The following is a 23028-nucleotide window of genomic DNA, read 5'->3' as shown; positions in this document are numbered from 1 at the left end:
GTTATATCTGAAAATGTCCAAAGAATACATGATTTTACCATATTTACCATGTCAAGAAATTTGATACCATGGTGCCATGCCCAAAAACAGGTGCTACCATGGTACATTTGGTGTTTGTGTTGGACAGATGCTACAGCGTTGATGCATCTTCTTGATCTTATTTATCACTGTGATTTCTTTAGCACAGAACTGAAACAGGAGGCCTTTGAGACCAGAATGCCAACGTTTTCAATGGCCTGGATGAACTAAGCATTCAAATACACACATCCTGAGGAAGGAACCCGTTTCCTGATCCATGTTAAACAAAGAAAGGCGGTTCTATGTGATAAGTCAAGCATTCTGCCTTTCTCTCCATCCTCCATGTCCTTCACATTCATGAACACTCACCTGTAAAGATGAGCGTGGGTCTTCTCTGGCTCGGCCTGCTGCACATCAGCCTGAGCGCTTTGTGTAAGGACACTCTGGACATTTCAGACCATCTCAACCTCTTTTAATTCATTTGTCTCACCTCTTTCTCACTTTTGCTCTCATCTGCAGGGCAAGTGGCCGACACACAGGCAGGTAAGTCCTCAGTTCAGTTTCCATTTGTGCCTTGTATTTGAATGGGAGAGAAATGTTTTTGGTCATGACGACAGTTTCGGGGCACCAGCTTCTGTTGGGTTATTTTTACCTCTCTCAGATTAACCTGACCGCTTGATTTATATGGTTGGGAAAAGGGAGCAGTGAAATGACAGTTCTGTGCTTTTCTGAGACTTATTGGATGTATTTTTAGTCAGAGCAGATCTGTGATTCGCTTGGATGCTTTGATCCTTCAGAGATACTTTGTTACACACTGTTTAGCTGCTCGCGGGAAGTTTGCGCTTTGTGTAATAGCAAGATGTTTAGTCTGCGTCTAATTAGAGGCTCAAACAAGATCAGTGATGCGGATTCCAACCCACAAACACTGTCGCTTTCTAATCAACCTACCACCATTAACTTTGGGGTTGGATTATCCTTGTTTTTCGAGATTTTAGTGGTGTTTACTGGGCTGACGTGTACAGCGGAGAACTCTGGTTGTGTTTGTTGGCCAGGCTATGAGTCGTGCGGCAGAAATCACAGGCTCTGTGCTCCTGAGGGAATAATGTTTTGTGTTTGTTTATGTGATTTCCTTCCTTCCGCTTCTTTCTGTTCAGAACGCCGCTGCTTTCCACACTCTCAGTGTGGCCATCTTTAAGACTTCAGGAAAAGAGCTGAGTGTGTTCTGCTCAGAGAGGATGACTCTTTAGAAGTGGCATCTGTTTTTTGTTTTGTTTTTTTCCTTGTTAACTGGAGCAAGCTATGCAGATGACTCCTAGATTTACCTTGCCCTATTGCCTAACAACTACAGCCCCATAGACCTTTTTCACATTTCCGGGTTTCTCAGAAGCAGAAGTCATCATACTTGTGTTAACTTTTAAAGTGGTGAATGAGAGACTTCATTAAATATATTTTTTTGTTTCCATTTGTAGAAGTAGCAAAAGAAAAACTCCACAATTGTGTTTTTACAACTTTTAAAAGAGGAAATAAATAGACGGCAATTGATAACGGCATTTAGAAGAGAGAAAGATGTCATTTTTACTGTCACTCCCATAGCTGCTGTATTAGAAACACCCTCACAGCAGCATTAACTCGTTTTTTTGTTTGTTTGTTTCGTATTTTGATAGGCAATATAATACAATGTACAGTGTTATAAATGCACATACATTTAAAAAAAAAAAAAAAAAAAAAGAAAATATAAAAAACTTTGCAGGATTTACGATGACCGTTAAAATGTGTTATCACAGTCTGTGAAAAGGGTCTATTGACTCCCTTTACAAACGCATTGATGAAAGTAACAATTAGATGCGCCAACCTTCTTCACTTAAAGACAGAACTGAAGTCATTGTGTTTGGAAACAAAGATGAAGTTCTCAAAGTCAACACATACCTTGAGGCTAAGGGTCCAAAAACAAAAAAAAATCAAGTCAGGAATCTTGGTGTGATTTTTGGAGTCAGACCTTAAGTTTCAGTAGTCATGCAAAAGCAATAAATAAATCAGCATTGTAATGGGCTCCTCACTGGTCTTCCCAAAAAGATCATAAGACAGCTGCAGCTCATACAGAAGGCTGCTGCCATGATTCTGAGCAGAACAAGAAAACATGAACACAATCATTCCAGTCCTTAGATCTTTGAACTGGCTTCCAGATGCATTTAGAAATTATTTTAAAGTTCTATTACTTGTTTATAAATCGCTACATAAATCACAAACTCAATGGGGGCATAGTGACAAAAAGTCCCCACAAAGACAACAATAACCAAAATCCTTGTCCTTGTGGGGACTTTTTTTACACATGAGGGAAACAGCTTATACTAAGTGATGTTTTTTGAAAATGTAAAAATGCAGAAGTTTTTCTGTGATGGGTAGGTTATGTCTACGTAAAGTCCCCATAAAACATGGAAACCCAACCTCTAGTGTCTATAAAATGTTCTCACTAATATGTGTGTATGTGTGTGTTATTTCTGGATTTTTCTGAGCAGCTTTCACCATTGATCAGGTGACGTTGACTGTGCATCCTGGTAATGATGTGGCAAGTGGCACTAACGTTATCTTGCGTTGTGAGACTAAGGTCAGTCACAGCCACCCGCAGCCACTGACACACACCTTCAGCTTCCAGCTGGACGATCAGGTGATATACTCCAAAAATACCAGCGACTCAGTGGTGGAGCGTGGTTTATCTCCGGCCAGGGTGTCCAACTCTGGTCGCTACCAGTGTATTGTCCGCGTCTTTGACAAGACCAAGACAAGCAATTCTCAGGCACTCAAAGTCACAGGTTAGTAGCATAACTGACGATCTTCAAAACCTTGTCTTAAAGGGTTAGTTCACCCAAAAATGTAATTTCTCTCATTAATTACTCACCCTCTGCTGCTCATGTGATCAGCTTTAGCCAATAATGAGCCAGCATTCGGACATAAACATGGAAGCCTTCACTGTACTTACTGGGTCACCGTGATTTTGCCAAGTAAGACATGTTCCTGGATCAACATATTTTGTTGATCCTAGAACAACATTCCAGTCTGAAAATTTAGTCATAACCCTATTCCTACCCATAACTTATCCCTAAAATCAGAAGGGAAAGATAGGTGAATAACATTGATATAGAAGCACCTAACCCTGGTTGCAAGCCTAAACTTGACATAAACGGTAAACTCAAATCTGATTGGTTGATTGGAATGTTGTTCCAGGATCAACAAAGATGTCTTACTTGACAAAATCACCATGATCATGCTTATTGTGTCACCTGCGTAAGGATAATGACAGGAAAGAGAAGAGATTGTAGATCAAAGTCATTATTTTTGTTTTGTTTTTGCGCACAAAATGTATTCTCATCACTTCATAAAATTAAGTTTGAGCCACTGCAGTCATATTGACTGTTTTAACAAAGTCTTTAGTACCTTTCTGGACCTTGAAAGTGTTGATTATATTCCTGTCTCTGGAGGAGTCACATACCTCTCAGATTTCATCTAAAATATCTTAATTTGTGTTCTGAAGATGAACGAAGGTCTTACGGGTGTGGAACGACATGATGGTTAGTAATGAATTTTTGGGTGAACTAACCCTTTAAAAGCATTACTGGCTATTTCTACTTTAACAGCTGTTGCTGTCTGCTATATACAATGGATATAAAAGTCTATATTATCAGGAAATTTTTTTATTGTAAAAATTGCAACCTATGCAATGCCACTGAAAACAGTTGTTTTAACAGGGGAGCATTGACTTTGTATATCCACTGTATATTTAACCACGCATGTTGGAGATTGCAACTATTTTATTATTATTATTATTATTATTACTATTATTATTAGATAATGTATCAGATCTGAAAGAATTGTATGGTTTTTGTTGTTGCGGCTAAATACTGTAGTTAATAAAGAGTCTTTAAACCCATATAGGCTTTCAGGTCCCCATGCTGAAGGTGAAGTATGATATTGTTTCTGAGGGGGATGAAATCAATGCCACATGCAGTGCTCAAGAGGAGACGGGCACTCTGATCTTCTTTTTCTACGTGGACAATCAGGAGGTCAAGCGAGTCAATAGTGCCTCCAACACTGTGACAACCACTCTTGCCATGCAGAAGCTCGAAGACATCTACCTGCACTGTAACTACATGGTTCTCATGCAACCCACTGCGGGCATCTCCAACGAAAGCAAAGCGGTGAAAGTGACTGTACGAGGTAACATCATGTACATTTTGCTTGGTCAAAGAAACTTGCTATAAAGACCCTATGAAATCAAAATTGTTGTTTTGTGGCGTACGTCTGTTGGCTACACTGAAAAATATGTCTGTTTTTAAGATTAATGCATCAGTCTTTCACTCATGGATTTTTGTAAATTTTAGTCCAATAAAATTGTCCCTAAAGTTATAATGCCTCTCCCTCAATACGGTATACAAAGAAATACAACAACACATGAAAAAGCAGCTAATCAAGTAATTTCATGAGGTCTTTATAGAGCATATCCACAGCTGATTATATTTTGCATTGACAGTGAGACGGACCTTTTTTTTCCTTTTATAGATCTTCATGAGATCACGCCACAAATACACATCTCCCCCAAAGAGAATGTTGTTGAGGGTGACAGGGTGCAGATCCAATGTAAGGTGCAAAATCACCCAGGTCTCGAGTTGTTCCTTACCAAAGGCTTCACCGTTCTTTATAAATTGAACACAAACTTCACACACAGCCTCACAGTAAGAGCTGAGGATTCAGGGGAATATGTGTGTAAAGCAGAGAAAGGCAGCGTGCAAAAGAAGACAGTCTGTTGGCTAAATGTCACAGGTAACTAACCACCAAGATACTCATTTTGACTAATCTTAAAAAGCTTTCAGCTATCAAGAGTCCACTTTCATCTTCATATGACATTGTTGCATTCAAGGGTTTATTTGATGTTTGTTATTATCATTACATTAAAGCAAGTTTGCCTTTTTATTTCATTTATGGCAATTCAACATTGTAGAGAACATGGAATATTACATATTTTATTCATTTTTAATTTGACAGGACACATATTTTACACATATTTTGCACATATTTGGACTTATTTCTGTGCATACAGATTTTGTTCTGATTTGTTTATCATTATTTCTGTTTTGCCAAGAAGGTAATAATGTATAATACATATCATGCAATATAAATTACCCTGTATCAGTTATTTAAAGGTGCAATGTGTAAATTTTAGCAGGATCTTTTGACAGAAATGCAATATAATATACATAACTATGTTTTCAGTGGTGTATAAAGACCTTACATAATGAACCGTTATGTTTTTATTACCTTAGAATGAGCCATTTCTATCTATACACTGCAGGACCCCTTATGTTAAACCACCATTTTGCACCAGCAAGTTTCTACAGTAGCCCTAAATGGACAAACTGCTCTACAGAGCGCGTTTGCTTGACTGGCGATTCTTTGCTCTCTAGACAACGACATCTTTGTCCTGTGCTGGCCACCGTAGACTCTCTGTATTGCAATTCGCAACCTCACCAGCCACTAGATGCAGCTAAAATGTACACACTGCACCTTTAAGTATCATTGAGATGCTATTATAGATTTTATTAATAGAATGTTTTTTTTTTTTTTTCTATTTTCACTTTAATTTAAGTTAGTTTTAGTTATATTGTTGTGTTTTTGTCATTTTTATTTATTTATTCTTAAATGTTTAAATATATATATATAAACATTTAAGAATAAATAAATAAATAAATAAAAATGACAAAAACACATGTGCTTTTTTATTATTAATTTCAGTTTTAGGTTTTGCTATGTTAGTACATCAAGTTAAAATAAATGAAAATGGAAAAAAAAAAAGTACCTTTTTTTTTTTGTTTTTTTTTGTTTTGTTTTATTCAAATAATGAACTTTTTTACAGTTTTAGTTTAGGTTAACTATAATAACCCTCCACTGCATGATAATAAAATTAATTTCTGTTCACTCTTCAGAACTGTTCTCGAAGCCAATTTTGAGAATGAGCCCAGATCAGGTTTTTGAAGGAGAACAATTCACTCTGACCTGCAGCAGTGCTGTAAGCTCCCTAGATAAGATCAAAAAAGTGGACATAAAGTATGTATTGCTGAAAGAAGATCGGCTCATTGATTCACGTGCCAACTACTCTGCCACTGCAAGCCCGGCCACCAATGGGAAATACTCCTGTATGGCAGTGGCTAAAGGAGTTACCAAGACCAGCCAACCACTCCATTCAAAAGCTAAAGGTGAAGAGTTCATGCTTTTGCCAAAATTCCAACATTAGAGGACATGTTTATATTGTCCATATTATTAAGAGACTGTTATAACTAATCATCTTTCATTATTGCTATGTTATAACATGTTATAGCATAGTAATAACAAAAGCTGTTTGATAAACTAGCAATATAGTCATGCCCAAGGGTGCCAACACAATAGACTCTTTGCAGTGATGCTATAGAAGAACCATTTTTGGTTCCCCAAAGAACATTTCAGTGAACAGTTCTTAAAAGAACCATTTTAAGAACCTAAGAACACTTTTATGGAATGGAAAGGTTCCATGGATGTTAAAGGTTCTTCATGGAACCATCAATGCCAATAAAGAATCTTTATTTTTAAGAATGTAGAGCTGACTGCTTGCAATATGCGGCAGATATATATATATATATATATATATATATATATATATATATATATATATATATATATATATATATATATATATATATATATATATATATATATATATATATATATATATATATATATATATATATATTTTCTCATGCTTCTCATTTTCATCCCCTCTTTTTCCAGTGCCTGTTTCTTACCCTGTCATTCGTGCTGTTGAGAAGGTGATTGTTGGTCGGCCATTCAAGGTTTCGTGTGAGGCTGAGAATGGAACGCTTCCAATAACATACACCTTACTGAAGGACCATGTGTCAGTGGATGAGAAGAGAGCTGAGGTGGCTCACAAGGCACTCTTCAGCATAAACTCCATCAGTCATCCAGATGAGATCTACAGATTCACGTGTCAGGCTCATAACCAGGGGCCATCAATCAGAAAAAAAAGTCAGTTTCTTAGAGCAGATGTCATAGGTAAGAGGACCACACCCTGCCATCTTCATGCTCAAACTATTGTGTACCTAATAGTGTTGCTGCTTTTTTAAAAATAATTTGGAAGTACATGTTGCCATTTTTAGATGCTCATTTATGCCTTAATCTCTGATAGACTTCTGTGACGGTACCATTTTTGATGACTGTGTCACATTCAATTGTTATTCTTATTCTGCACATCAAAACTTGCAAAATAAAAAGCATTGCTGTTTAGCTTAAGTTTCACTTCCAGACAATGACAATGACAGAATTAATTTTTTTGGGATGAACCATCTCTTTCTATTCTTGACTAAAGTAGCTGGTATATCTCTGTCTTTCTATCAGTACCAGTGTCTAAGCCAGTCCTGGTGCCACATGATTTTACAGTCACGGAGGGCTTAGACCTCACCCTCATCTGCACTGTACAGAAGGGCACTTTCCCAATCACCTACACCTGGTATCATAAAAGTGATATGATCCCTTTCTCCACCCAAGAAGTCAGATCCTTAGAAGGAAGGTATACTGTCAAAGCCATAAAACGAGACCAGAGAGGTGACTACTACTGCGAGGTGTCCAATTACGACACTGAAATTAAAAGAAGTTTTTCAGCCAGGATTGGAGGTACATTTTTAAATACCACACCAACACACCATTTAATGACCCGGATAAGTCATAGTAGAACTTCTCTGTTTTTATTTATTTAGTTTTTAAATGAAATGCTTACTCTGTGGAAGTACTTGGATGAAAGTTAAAGAAAGTGGTTTGAAAGAGTAACTGACAAGGGAAACAGCCAGTTGATCTGAGAACATAAAACTAGTACTCAGGGCCTAAAATTAACACTCACTAAGCGTTAAATGCGAGTAAAAATTGGCGTTGGCGAGTATATGAAATGGTGTCAATTGCCAGTTGGCTGGTAACAATTTCATAAATTCTAACAATGCAATGGTGTGAGAAAATGAATGTGAAGAAACATGAATGACGCTTTGGAAAGTTGTTGGGCCAGCGCTGCAACATCACGAAATTGTAAGCGTTGTTAATTTAAATATTCAAGTGCATGAAGATGAAAAAGGGAGCACAATTTGTCACTCGCACCCTGTGTGGACAGTTTTTGTGCGAAAACATCTGAAGCGCATGCCCAGAAATCAAGTTTCAGACAATGTATGAATATTGAATTGAATTCTTTCACTTCTTCTTGCGGACAAATTCACACAAAATTATGTAAAAAAAAAAAAAATCCAGTTTCAGCGAGTAAACAGTAGAGAAAGACAGCGAATGTGTATCAGTATCAGTATATTGGATCTGTGCATTAGGTCTTAAAGGGACAGCAGCCTAATATTTTTGCTGTTTGTGTTTTTGAATGAAACATCAAAGGAAAAACAAAAAAAATCACTCACTGCTCTTGACTGAATAACTTTTGTATCTTTAATAAGGATTAACCTATGTAAAAGTTATACAGTGAAGTCTATCCAGTAGGGGTGTAACAGTTCACAAACATGACGGTTCGGTACGTACCTCGGTATTAAAGTTATGGTTCGGTACAGGTTCGGTACAGCAGGGGGGAGAAAACTAAAAATGTTTTTTTTTTTCTTCTTTTCTTATTAAGCAATGGTTTATTGAACAAATTGTGTCTTTCTCTTTAAATAAGTTCAATTATAATTAATATTTTCTTAGGATAAAAACATCTATCTCAGCTGTAAACTATAAACAGGGAGCCTTTTCTTGTACATTACTATAATATTAAAGTAGTCTCAGACTATGGCACAGTTAACTGGAAACACTTCAGGATTTTCGAAGTTGTCATCTGGTTGGTTGAATTCTACAGGATGTCTGGGAGACGTGTGTGTCGCGTTCTTTAACGGTCCACCTGGAAACAAATGCTGTGACGCCAAACCGCCTCATGGAAGAAGAACGCGGTAGTGTTTACAACTGTGACAATGAGCACTTACCAGGAGCAACTAAACGCTGGAGTTTCAAAAGTATATAAATTTCCATTGTTGCAGTAAACTTGCACAATGTTCATGAATGAATAATTTATTAGATGCATGCCGGTCTGTTATTGTAGGGACATTGACTTTACACTTCCATGCCCCTAAACATGACACAAAACAAAACAAACTGAAATCTGTGATAGAGTCCAGACCTTCTGCTGTCAGTCTGAAGGTCTGGCTATGCGAGACTAATATTAAAAATTATAGTTAACAACAGAGCCAAAACTATTAAATTAATTTGCTATTTATTTTTAGATATAATAATGAACACTCTAATAAATTTTTTTTTTTTAAATTATACATACAGTAAGGCAGGTTTTGCATTAACTTATACATCTAATTATAAAATTATTACTCTGATTCATTTGTGAAATACAGCATAATCATTTACACAGTTACTGTCATAAATTATTTTCATGACAAATTTATTTAAACATACAGTATATCAAATAATTAAGATATTACTAACAGGAAAAGTAAATATAATGAATATATAAGCTTATATTATGCATATATTTAGTGAAATGCTCTCCTCTAGAGTTAATTTCTCTAGTGAACTAACATCCTGTGGACACTGAATGACTTGCCTGAGGTAAATGTAATGCTACATGATATATTATTATCAATCTGTTTTATTGATATCTTTCCAACACTGATTGACAGATTACACACTTATCTAGAGCTGCGTTCCACTCCAATTTTAGACACGCACTCACAAACTCTCCCTAAGCACTTGCCCTCGGGGGAATCCCAGCCGCCATTTTTAAGTGAGTTCCACTTCGTGAAATGGAAGAGGGAAGTTTATTTGGACAGACCCTCGTCAACTCGATTTTGACCGAGGGAGCCAGTCTACTATGATGTACACTTCAAGCAGCTCTATATCCCAAAATTTGATTGTGACGTCACAGCAGATCGCGCTTAACTGAAGTGTATGATATATTAATTATTTTAAGAATTAATCGCATAATAGTCTGTATTATGTTGAGATTAAATTGCATAATTCTTGTAGCTACCTTACGTTGTCAAAGTTTATACTATTGATATTTTGTTTCATTTGTGTAATCTTATTTTTCTCCAACAGCTTATGTAACGTTACTTATAGGATTTTATATATGTTATCCAACAAATTATAAGCATATAGAATCGTGCATAAAACAATTTCATAAGTACAAAAGGGGTTTAAATAAGAAATCAGCTCCATAGTGAATTCCAAGGGATCATTTTAACCTTATGCATAGGTTCCACCAGTAGTGGGCACTCACGCACCGTAAGCAATGACGCACATCCGAGTCCATGAGACGGAGGGAAGGTAGCAAGTGAAGGGCATAAAAATTTATAGTGGAATGCAGCCTAGATCTTCTGTTCTTCTTCTGCACATTTTTCCTGGTGTGGAGGTTAGTAAACAATGTTGCATTACCGCACATTCCCCCTTCTGGACTGGAGTGTGGATCGCCTGTGACTGACTGTATTCATCATCTAACTGCATGAACCAAACCGTAACCATATGGTATGGGATGAATACATGTACCATTACACCCCTACCAGTGTTATTTCACATTTGATTACTTTATTCTCTACCTGAAAACTACTGTTTATTGTCTTTAACAATGTTCTATTAGTTTTAGCTGTGGTGTCGAAACTGGAATAGACAATTGTGAATTTTCACTGGTATCTAAAATTTTGGTATCATAACCGTCTGTTTTTGCAAAAAGTTAGTTTTAGGCCCTGCTTGTGCTTATGTAGGTTATGTTTCTGGAATAAACGTGACAGTGTTTACAGAAGATGTTGGTAAAGATGTTCTTTCTGATCATTTGTTGTGTGTCTGTGTGTGTTTTATAGTCAGTTTAGCGGTGTGGAAGAAAGCTCTTATTGGAATGTTCTGTATCCTGCTTTTGGTGGCTATCGCCATAGTCCTCACAGTCTTTTTGAAGAAAATGTCAAAACCACGCATAAAAAAGCAAGCAACTGAGTTATCAGTGTAAGAAGCCCCTTCATTTTCTATTTAACATCTACAGTTCTTATGTCTTTTATCATAATTTCTTCATTCTGTTTGAAAATGCTTTTTGTCTCAGAAAACCTTCAAGGCCCAAATCAGGTGACCCTATGAGAATGAGCCTCACTCTTGACATTGAAGACAACACTGCTCTCAATGGTAACAAATTTTCTTGTCATATTAATATTGATGTTGGCTATTTTTGAAGTTGTTGTGCATTTAAGGCAAGACGCCACAAGTGAATATAGGGTAAAAATGTACTTTCCCCTGTTGATTAATCACAGTATATTTAGACAGTTGTTTTGTATAACACAGTTTCTGGAATGTTATGTTTAAATATGCAAATTAGGTGTTATCTAATTAAACATGCACACAATTACATAAATTGGATAAAATACTGTCAAAACCATATTTTTAGCTATAAAAGGCTGCTGAAGTGGAGATTTCTAGCTTTTCTCATTTTGAGAAAACAGCCTATAAAAGATATACTAATTGAAATATTATGGGAAAATATAGTGAAAAATATATAAATTAAAAACACTTCAATGTGTATTGTGGATGTTTTCTTTTAAGAAAAATAAACCATAAACTAAAAAATGCTTGGAAAAAAACAAGGCCTAAATAAAAACTTAAAAGTAATTTTAATGGTCTTTATTTAGACTAATGTCAAGCTTGGTCCACTTAGATAAATGAAAGTTCCAGGTTCAATACAAGTTGCGAGAAATATCAATTAAAACAGAAAATAATTTATGATCCAAAAGTAAAAATTGCACTGTAACTGCACTGTAACGCAGTTCGTATATACGGGAAGAAGGAGGCGGGAACCGGCGAACGTTCAACAAATCTTTCATTCAAAATAAACAAAGAACAAAACGAAAGTAATGCCGGCAAAGTAATGCCGGCAGACCGTATTTTGATTACTGAATCATACTGAATGTTGAAGTCATATCATGTTTGTTTCTGCCTAACAGGCACTCCCTGTGTGATGGGCAGGAATGTCTGGAGTGAACATGTATCTGGCTCAGGTACAGATTTTAAAAAGATGAGGCCTGTGTGATGTGAGTTCTTCTCATGATAATGTCTGCTTGCTATCAAACTAGATTCTGACGATCATACCGATGAGGACTCTGAGCTGGTTCAGCCACAGGACGCGGATCCCAGCAGAGGTGAGATGCAAGAATGTCAATGAATCGCTCAAATGGAATCTTTGTGAAAAATCTGTCAGTTATAGTTGAATATTGAAAGATCCTTAAATGGATTTGTGTATTCTTGTAAACCAGAAAAGCAATGTTCAAAGTGTTCACATTATAGATTTGGTTCTGTGCGAAATGCTGAGCCACTGTAAACTTTGTTGTTGTCATCACACTCAGCATCTAATCACAATTAATTTTACAAAGAAATGCAAGAACACACTTAAGTATGCAAATATTACAATGACGTCACTGTCACTGGTCAGATTTTGAATGTTGAACATTCTAATAATGAAATTCAGTGGGATATTTTCTAACTTCTGAATTATAAAAAAAATATATAAAATTAGTTAAAGTATAAGCACTATTGGTTATTTTTCAGGACCCAGATTTCAAACTGGATACTTAGTGGTGACCCAACACACTACAACATGTGGTACAATCATTGACATTGCTTAAGTACAGTTTTTGAGGTTGATGGCACCTCCTTTGACCTGTTTATATCGGCCAAATGAATTTGCATCAGTGTTATTTTAGTATCATTAAGATACTGTTATAGTACTAGTAGTATGGCCTAGAGATTGATTGATTGGATGCATGATCTTTGACATTAACAACAATAACAACAACAAAAAAAGAGAGAGAAGCATTTCACCCACAATTTAAAAGTTGATAACCCATACTTAAGTTATACCTTTTCTTTTTTCACTGAATGTAAGCGCTACTGGACTTGGGGTACTGTGAATTCAGACATACTTCTTTTGTCACGCTCTCTTTTTTGCCTGCTATAAAGTAGGGATGTACAGTATGCAATTTCGGATGCAGCCCCAGTTATTTTCACATTCACGCAAATTGTGCCACAGTTGCAGTGCAACAGAACCAAGACCACCTCCTACAGGTAGTGTCAGGTTTGGTACCCCAGTGCGCACCCGGGTCCACATGACAGCTTTCACATTACCAAATTTTCATACTCCTCCGTGAAAGTAAAACACAAAACATCTGCAAAATAGTCTCAATCATTTGTGCTCCATTTGTGCTGGTTTGTGTTGGTAACATTTCCGGCTTGATTTTTAAAATATTAGACATTGAATTTGATGCAATGACATCACCAGCACGTGTGGACACAAGCAGACTCTGTCCTCACTATGCATGATTATGGTTAGTTTGATTATTTGCATGCGTTATTGTTTTATTTCCCCTACTGTCTAAAACCAGAAATGCAGTTTGTTGGGTCACGTCTATTTTGAAAATCACTAATCTACACAGCAAAGTTTAAATGGAATATGTAAAGTAGAGAAATTTCCATTTGGATCCTGAAAAAAATGTGTCCATATTTCTATTAGACGTTCCTGTGAAGAAAATCATAGAGCCTGAATACAGTGGCCAGCATACAGAGGTCCAGGTGTCCACACCAGGTGAGCTCTGAACTTTGAATCACACACATTGCACCATGACAACCCTATGGAAGCTTGTTTCTGTCATGGAATTTAAAAAAAAAAAAAAAAAAATTAAATAAATGAAAAGAGTAATTGCTTTTTATCTTGCTATTCTGACTTGAAAATTGAACATTTCTCACAATTGTAAGACACAAACTCATAAATTATAAAGTCCAAATCGCAGGGTATAAACTCACAGTTCTGACTTTTTCTCAGAATTGCAAGTTTATATTTCACAATTAGAACTTTATACATTGAAATTCAAGAATTGCAAGTTTGTATGTCATAATTCTGACTTTATTTCTTATATATTATAAAATCCAAATTGTGAGGTATAACCTCTAAAAAAATGTTTTTCTTCTCTCAATTGTGAGATTATATATCCAAATTGAGACTTTTTCACAAAATTGCATATAACTCACAATTCTGACTTTTTTTCTGACTTCAGAATTGAGAAAAGTGAGATATAAACTCAAAATTTCAAGAAAAAAAAAAGTCAGAATTGTGAGATAAAAAGTTGCAAATACCTTTTCTATACACTGCTCAAAAAAATTAAAGGAACACTTTTTAATCAGAGAATAGCATCAAGTCAGTTAAAACTCCAGGGATATTGATCCTGTCAGTTAAGTAGCAGAGGGGGTTGTTAATCAGTTTCAGCTGCTTTGGTGTTAATGTAATTAACAACATTTGCACTAGTTGGGGAACAATGAGATGACCCGCAAAACAGGAATGGATTTACAGGTGGAGGTCACTGACATTCTTTTCCCTACTCATCTGTTTATCACTAGTTTTGCATTTGGCTAGGGTCAGTGTCACTATTGGTAGCATGAGGCGATACCTGGACCCTACAGAGGTTGCACAGGCAGTCCTCCAGGATGGTACACCGATATGTGCCATTGCCAGAAAGTTTGCTGTGTCTCCCAGCACAGAGCATGGAGGAGATTACAGGAGACAGGTAGTTACTCTAGGAGAGCTGGACAGGGCCGTAGAAGGACATCAGCAGGACCGGTATCTGCTCCTTTGTGCAAGGAGGAACAGGATGAGCACTGCCAGAGCCCTACAAAATGACCTCCAGCATGTGTGTGCTGGTGTGCTGGTGTGAATGTCTCTGACCAAACAATCAGAAACAGACTTCACGAGGGTGGCCTGAGGGCCTGACGTCCTCTAGTGGGCTCTGTGCTCACTGCCCGGCACCATGGAGCTCGACTGGCATTTGCCATTGAACACCAGAATTGGCAGGTCTGCCACTGGCGCCCTGTGCTTTTTAGATGAGAGCAGGTTCACCCTGAGCACATGACAGATGTGAAAGCCTGTAACATCGTTCAGCATGACCGGTTTGGTGGTGGGTCAGTGATGGTCTGGGGAGGCACATCCATGGAGGGACGCACAGACCTCTACAGTCTAGACAATGGCACCCTGACTGCCATTAGGTATCTGGATGAAATCCTCTGACCCATGGTCAGACCCTACACTGGTGCAGTAGGTCCTGGTTTCCTTCTGGTGCACGACAATGCCCGGCCTCATGTGGCGAGAGTATGCAGGCAGTTGGTAACTTGTATCGCCCGGAGTCCTGTCCCCTGCTCCCACAAACACACCACAACGTTACAGGATGGACCAAAAATGTTTATTTCTTAAATTAAGGTTAAATTGTCTTTGATATAGGAAAGAAAGAGGTGGCTTGGAGTCAGTGGGTTTTGGTTGGCCAAAACAATAAACAAATGAGGGTTGTTCTACCTAATTTTAGAGGTCTTCCCTGGAAAAAAGAAAACAAAACAAAATACATAAGTTCTACCTCCCTTCTTAACAGTAAACAGGAGAAAATGGTAATCAAACAAAATGGGCCTCCCACTTCTTAAGGCCAGAACACACCAAGCCACACCGATGAACTAGTGGCGACGACAGCAGACTGCGGGGTTGGCTCACGTCGGCTAGCGTCTGTGTCTGTTGGCCTGACACACCAAACCGACGCTCGACAGCCGATGGCCAAGTAGCACGTCCGTTCTGCACCTGCGTGAGATGAAATGCCTTTTACGAACCAGCAGGTGGCAGTAGCTGAGCAGCCAATCAGAATGATCAGATGGCCTGACGGACCGATGCCGATTCAACATTTTGAATCTTCTGAAAAATAGCCAATGAGGACCAACTTCAACCAACAGTGCAGAACACACTGAGAAAACTTAGATGGCCGACGAACAAAAACTGCCCAACGACTGATCGTCGGCTTGGTGTGTTCCTGCCTTTACAAACGTTCCACTTTAAAAGGAGAAAAGGGCAACTGAACATTTACCAGCCTATACCGCTAACATCTTGTACTCCACATGAGGAGGATTTAAAGGCTAATCCAGCAATGACACCCACACTTTGCTGGAAGCACGCTCACACTTGTGCAACAATGCCGAGGAAGCAGGAGGGAGAACTCATCGAGCAGACTTCCCACAAAGCTTATATCCACAGCAGATGAACTTCAGCTCCACCCACGAAAACAGCTGCACCTGCTTTCAGACAATTGAGCACGGGTGAGCGCGAGAGAGAGAGCACTGCACACTCACACAACTTTGCTTCACACTATTATACACAATATATGAGTAAAACTCAACAGTGACGTTCAGACACGCAACACTATTGAATGGCCCCCACGCTCGCCTGATCTAAATCCAATAGAACACCTCTGGGACACCTATTTTCGGTCCTTCCGACACCACCAGGTTGAACTTCAGACTGTCCAGGAGTTCAGTGATGCCCTGGCCCAGATCTGGGAGGAAATACCCCAGGACACCATCTGTCGTCTCCCCGATGTTGTCAGGCATACAAGCACGTGGGGGCCATACAAACTACTGAAGACCATTTTGAGTTACTGCAATGAAATTTCAGCAAAATGGCCTCGCCTGCTGCATCATTTTTTCATTTTGATTTTTAGCATGTCTTTGAATTCAGTCCCCTGTAGGTTGATAATTGTAATTTCCATCAAACAATGTGGCATCCTACACAATGCCCAGTTCATAATGGTATTGATATCCAGCATGATATTTTTCCCCATTGAGATCTGATGTGTTTTCAAAGTGTTCCTTTATTTTTTTATTTTTTTTGGGCAGTGTATTTTATTCAGTGGTAGAAAAAATCTTCCATACTACCCTCCCCTTCGAGCATGATCATAACAGGCGCATTGTTGCATTACGTACAAACTGACATTGTTAATGAAATTGTGGTGTTTTCATCATGCATGAGACGCCAGGTGGCTATTTCCTGTGCTGGTGGGAAAGAGCTTCCTGTTTTCACAATGGGCCCTGGAGCCTCATGTTCCTCTGCCCAACCGACACAGTAACTCGGCTATTGTTTCCTGAGCGCAAATAAACACTCCACAGCCCCTTTTCCCTACTTGATTAATAGCAAGACCTCTTGATAATCAGTGTGGAATGTGTTTGAAACAATGCTGAAACACAGCAGAGGTCATACTGAAATGGGTTTTGGCATGCCCACATATTGCCAAACAATAGCTGCATCTGGAGGGAAACAGATTACTTACACAGGCACATTAGTATGGCACTAACACGATAAGCCCAAGGCAAGCACTGCACTCCTCTTCCTTGGGAGTTGATTGGAGTTGGTTCAGGAAGTTGGGCTGTAGTTATTAAATATTCATCCATTTTCCACTGTGGCTCTTTTGTGACGGTGGTTCATTTGTTTTTTATAGGAGATTCGGAACAGGCTGAGGGCGTAAGTGACGCACAATGTTGACACAGATACAGACACAGACACACAAGTCCACATGTAGGTATGTACAAATAGTTTTGCCACAAGGAGGCCCTCTTGTGGAAGAAATAGGTGCTACAGAAGAAATACCTTATCATTTGCACTATTTCTTACATCTTATAAAGCTCATATAAACATTTTCATGACATTTAAGCATATTTTACATATATCTAGACATTAGAATTTTTCCTATTCCCATTATTTTCAATTCTCATTATCACAATATTACTGTAAAAATACTGTTTTACAATGAATTTTATAATTAAATTCCGCTTAATTAAAAGCATTACAACAAAAACTGCCATGATATATAAATACATTCTTCTTTTAAAATAAAAAAGTGACATTATGTTCATGCTAATTATGTTTAAACATGACCATGACTATATATTTTGAGAGTCAGACAATAGATGGATGGATGGATGGATGGATGGATGGATGGATGGATGGATGGATGGATGGATGGATGGATGGATGGATGGATCTCTGCAAGCTTTCAGTGAAGCTTATTTGTGTCTTTCTCAGCAGGCAGCTCTGGAGTATGCGCAACTCAACAACAGTGAACAAGAACCTGCATAGAATCTCAACACATTACATCTAATTTATTCAGCTTCTCCATCACCAGAAGCTGATTTTCATTTATGATGTGCTGACATTGACATTTTTAGTTTGATGATATTATTAATATTACTTTGTGGCCTGGATTTTTGTTACATGTGTAAAACGTGTTGTGATGTTGAGATTAAAATCTGAGCAGTCAAATTTTCAAAAGTCTTTTGCTGTTTTCTGATGTTTCTTTGTTGCTGTTTTTTCCCTTTTTGTGTGTTTTTTCAAATATTATGAGGAAAGGGAAAATATTTTTTGCTTCCAGAACATGAGGGTCCTTTTAAACATTTTAGGATCAAAAGCCATTGCTTACTTTTTACATAACAGTTTGAAATGACTCAGCCCTTAAGGAAAGTTGTTGTAACTTAATTACAAGAATATCTAGTTCAGGAAAAAAAAAAAAAAAAAAAAAAAATAGAAACGAAAAACAAATGTCTTCCTTGTTAAATGAACATTACTTTACAGTACATCAAAAAAGAAACAAAATACAATTCTATTTTGTAATTTTATCTTAACAATCATGTAATGTTCTATTTATCAGAACCAAGTCAATCTCATCAAGTTAGTGTTTTAAGCATTTCTACATTCGTTCCAAAATAATAACTAAAGGCAATAATAATTTAAACAATATATTTTATTTGTGTACTGCGGTTTTTATTTTTAATTGTCAAGGATATTTTGGATCAGTCATGCTCCGTAAACACCGTCTGTCACAGACACGAATTGTATTTTTAATTTCACCAAACTGATTGCACTAAAAAAAAACCCCGCAGTCATCATGCTTTCAGTCCATTTCAAGATTGATTTTGATGTGACATTGAGCAGTGATATCTAACTGGGTGATCTGTTTACTTACTTTTCAATTAGTCTTCCCGTTGACGCCATCATTTGTTCATTCAAACTAGGCGTTTCTCAATGTCAAGGAAGGATCCTCGGAAGCCAGAATTTCGAGGATGCTACGTCATCGACATCTGTCGAAGGACTGTTCCAATGTCGAGGATCCTCGGAATTTCAAACAAGGACTGAGTCCTTCGTTCGAAAAATATCCCAAATACAGGAAAGGATGCATATGTGTAGCCTTCGCGCTCTTCGCGCTCTCAAATCACCCACAATCCTATGCGCGCAGCTTTGCAATCTTGTTCAAAAAATAAATAAAAAAATGTTGGACGTTAGCGGGAAATATGCTTTCAAATGTAAGTATATTTACATTACCAAACATTTGTTATAACTGTAGTAAATATGTCAGATAAATAAAGTTTAATGTTTAATTGCCAGTACAAATTACTACCGCATTGATATTATAAATTATACAAATACAAATTACGTTACTGATGGCTAACTGAACTGGACCGTCATTTAACAGTTGTTAGCTTGGTTGCCGTCACCGGCATTTCTTTTACCTTTTCACTGACGTAATGACGCAATGACATGCACTTGCTAGTCTGTTTCATTTAAGTGTACTCTGAATGCTCGCCTAGCCTCTGAAGGAAGTGAATTGGAAGGACCAGTCCTGCCAAGGAAGTATCCTTGACATTGAGAAACGCCTGGTAAAGCATGACTCCTCTGTGTAACTTCACCTGCGGGTGTCGCTGTTTGGCGGTGTTCCTTGAGAAAAATGCGTGACTTGCACTCTTTTAAATGTCATAATGTTTAATATTTGTGTTGTTTTATATGTTATATGGATTATTTTCTTATCCTATTTTTTTGAGGAGGCACTGCCTCCCTTGCCTACTCGGAGGAAACGCCCCTGATATATATATATATATATATATATATATATATATATATATATATATATATATATATATATATATATATATATATACAGTGCTTGACATTAACTTTTTTGATTAACATTAATGACATATTTAATTGGGCTGCTGAATGCATGGACGTAACTGATGCATATTCAGTTATTACCCATCTGTTTACGTCCACTTAAGCTATAACCGACTGTATTCACGCAAGATACTCCACACTATGGACATTTAGACATCTGTGTGCATGTGTATTTGACTATTCAGGCGCGAGGAGAACTGATCGCGCGCACAACAGAGAGAGATTCCGCTTATCCCTCCTTCACTAACTGCACGTAAATAACGAATTGTGTGATTGGATTGTAATTTTGTGCTACGATCTTCAATGATCATAAACTTAAATTATATTCAACCTGCCAAAGTGGCTAGTCGGAGTGGCTGTCTTATCCAACACAACTGAAATCTAAACCCGCATTTGGTGGGTTGGCGGGTGTTAATGTCAAGCCCTGTGACACCCCTCCAAATCATTGAATTCAGGTGTTCCAATCACTTCCATGGCCACAGGTGTATAAAATCAAGCACTAGGCATGCAGACTGCTTCTACAAACATTTGTGAAAGAATGGGTCGCTCTCAGGAACTCAATTCAAGAGTGGTACTGTGATAGATTGCCACCTGTGCAATAAGTCCATTAATGAAATTTCATCACTACTAAATATTCCACGGTCAATTGTTAGTGGTATCATAACAAAGTGGAAGCAATTGGGAGCTACAGCAGCTCAGCCACAAAGTGGTTGCCATGTAAAATCACAGAGCGGGGTCAGCGCATGCTGAGGCGCGCAGTGCGCAGAATTCGCCAACTTTCTGCAGTCAATAGCTACAGACCTCCAAACTTCGTGTGGCCTTCAGATTAGCTCAAGAACAGTGTGTAGAGAGCTTCATGGGTTTCCATGGCCGAGCAGCTGCATCCAAGCCTTACATTACTAACTGCAATGCAAAGCATTGGCTGTTTGAAAGTTTGTGAACCACTTACTGTGAAAATGTGAATAATTTTAACAAAATAAGAGGGATTTTACATAAACAATGTTAACATATTGTCCACAAGACAAAAAAAATAGCTGAATTTATAAATATGACCCAATTCAAAAGTTTATGAACCCTTGTTTCTTGTGTGTCATTACTTGTTTTTTGTGATGGTTGATCATGAGTTGCTTGTTTGTCCTGAGCAGTTAAACTGCCCAATATTATAAAAAAAAAAAAAAAAATCCTCCAGGTCCCAAAAATTCTTCAATTTTCCAGCATTTTTGTGTATTTTAACCGTTTCCAGTAGTGACTGTACGATATTGAGATACATCTTTTCACACTGAAGATAACTGAGGGACTCAAACATTAAAAAAGGTTCAAACATTCACTGATGCTCCAGAAGGAAACACAATGCATTAAAAGGATTAGTTCACTTTTAAATACACTTTTCCTGATAATTTACTCACCCCCATGTCATCTAAGATGTTCATGTCTTTCTTTCTTCAGTTGAAAAGAAATTAAGGTTTTTGAGGAAAATATTCCAGGATTTTTCTCCTTATAGTAGACTTCAATGGGTACAAAAAAAAAAGGTCAAAATTAGTTTCAGTGCAGCTTCAAATTGTTCAACACGATCCCAGATGAGAAATAAGGGACTTATCTAGTGAAACCATTGCTCAGTTTCTGAAAAAAAAAAATTGAAAATTATATAAGTTTTAACCATAAATGCTTATCTTGAACTAGCTCTCTTCTTCTTCTCTATTTGAATTCCAGCAGTGTAGACTCTGCTAAGCATAATACTGCCCTCCACAGGCCAGTGTTCAATAGTATATAACAATTAGTTCAAACTTTGACCTGTGGAGGGCAGTAATACGCTTAGCAGAGTCTACACTGCTGGAATACTAATAGAGAAGAAGAAGAGAGCTAGTTCAAGATGAGCATTTATGGTTAAAATGTACATAATTTTCAATTTTTTTCAGAAAATGAGCGATGGTTTCACTAGATAAGAGCCTTATTTCTCATCTGTGATCGTGTTGAACAATTTGAAGCTGCAGTGAAACTAATTATGACCTTCAACTCTTTGGTGCCCATTTAAGTCCACTATAAGAAGAAAAATCCTGGAATGTTTTCATCAAAAACCTTAATTTCTTTTCAACTGAAGAAAGAAAGACATGAACATCTTGGATGACATGGGGGTGAGTAAATTATCAGGAAAAGTTTATTTAAAAGTGAACTAATCCTTTAAGAGCCCAATCTGAGACTGGGGCAAAAATGCTGTCAATGAAAAATGGTGTCATTTCTTATTGTATACCACAGGGTTCTATTTTAGAACCTCTGTTATTTTTGTTTTATTATAAAAGTTACCTTTAGGTTGTGTAATCAGCGACACATATCAGCCCTGTCTTCACACATATAAGACTTGCTTACCAATTTTTTTTATTATTTTTTTTTTTTTTCAAAAATACATACAAGTTGTATACTTCAATTCAGGCTTTACCCTTATTGGCCATCTCTGTAGATCTTTTTGGGTAGATTTTGACATTTTAAAAGTAGGTCATAAAATTTTTGTCGTAAAATTTTAACACATTTTACAAACTAACTCCGTGTTTGTGACTGTGGACAAAAGTAAGCTTGTTTTACAGGCCATCTCTGGGTGTCATATAAAACAGCACACAGTCTGTAATACTTCTGGTGTCCTTGAATGGTGCCAAGCTGCTTGAGGGCTCCAACGTGACACTCATGGGCTTATCAGCATGACTTCCCATCAATCACATCACATTGTGTGCTGTCAGTAGCAATGGCCACCCATTGTGAAAATAAGGGAGTCCCATAATAGGGTGCTACTTTAACAGCTAGCAATGAATAGATCTTCAGGGGTGCCACAGTAACTCCAGTGGCTTTGTGAAGGAAACCAGGCTTTACATAAGTTGTAGCATTGAGGTGTGTACACTGAGCTTTTCACCTCTCCCAAACATGTTCTTATTTTAGGGAGGGGGAACGTCGTGTCCCTCTGTTTTACTGCCATAAAGTGTCCCTGTCTTGCTCTCACTTGGTCTTAACACGAGTCCTGACTCGATGTCGCGCAGAATACCAGTCCTGCCATTAGCTGCAATGCTAAAATTGGCACGCTGACCCCTGTGAAATGTATTCTGGGAATATGTTGTCTTTCACTTTGCCTT

At 37.6% G+C, this 23028-nt stretch overlaps 1 protein-coding gene across 4 annotated transcripts; it reads left to right on the top strand.

The window, feature by feature from the left end:
• The first annotated feature begins 322 nt into the window (after positions 1-322).
• Positions 323-18217, top strand: pecam1a (platelet and endothelial cell adhesion molecule 1a). Of its 4 annotated transcripts, none has more exons than XM_067382732.1 (15): positions 323-450; positions 538-561; positions 2535-2828; positions 3949-4230; positions 4573-4833; positions 5994-6263; positions 6832-7113; positions 7456-7731; positions 10938-11076; positions 11171-11250; positions 12063-12116; positions 12192-12257; positions 13625-13696; positions 17409-17431; positions 17996-18217. In XM_067382732.1, exons 1-15 carry the CDS (start codon positions 396-398, stop codon positions 18044-18046), a joined length of 2229 nt encoding a protein of 742 aa, XP_067238833.1. In that variant the 5' UTR covers positions 323-395; the 3' UTR covers positions 18047-18217. The 4 variants fall into 4 exon arrangements, with proteins under 4 accessions (XP_067238833.1, XP_067238832.1, XP_067238834.1 ...); XM_067382731.1 differs by having other exon boundaries at positions 17993-18217; XM_067382733.1 differs by having other exon boundaries at positions 17409-17489; positions 17993-18217.
• The last annotated feature ends 4811 nt before the right edge of the window (positions 18218-23028 follow it).

The sequence above is a fragment of the Chanodichthys erythropterus genome, chromosome 3 (genome assembly GCF_024489055.1).
Source record: "Chanodichthys erythropterus isolate Z2021 chromosome 3, ASM2448905v1, whole genome shotgun sequence".
Taxonomy (NCBI): Eukaryota; Metazoa; Chordata; class Actinopteri; order Cypriniformes; family Xenocyprididae; genus Chanodichthys; species Chanodichthys erythropterus.
Note: the sequence above shows the minus strand (reverse complement) of the source record. Positions and strands in the feature narration are given on the sequence as shown.

Bases quoted from the DNA above. Each gene is read 5' to 3' on its own strand.
- pecam1a (XM_067382731.1), top strand. From the start codon at position 396: ATGAGCGTGGGTCTTCTCTGGCTCGGCCTGCTGCACATCAGCCTGAGC. The intron at 562-2,534 runs GTAAGTCCTCAG...TTTTCTGAGCAG, and splicing joins AGTGGCCGACACACAGGCAG to CTTTCACCATTGATCAGGTG. The intron at 12,258-13,624 runs GTGAGATGCAAG...TATTTCTATTAG, and splicing joins GGACGCGGATCCCAGCAGAG to ACGTTCCTGTGAAGAAAATC.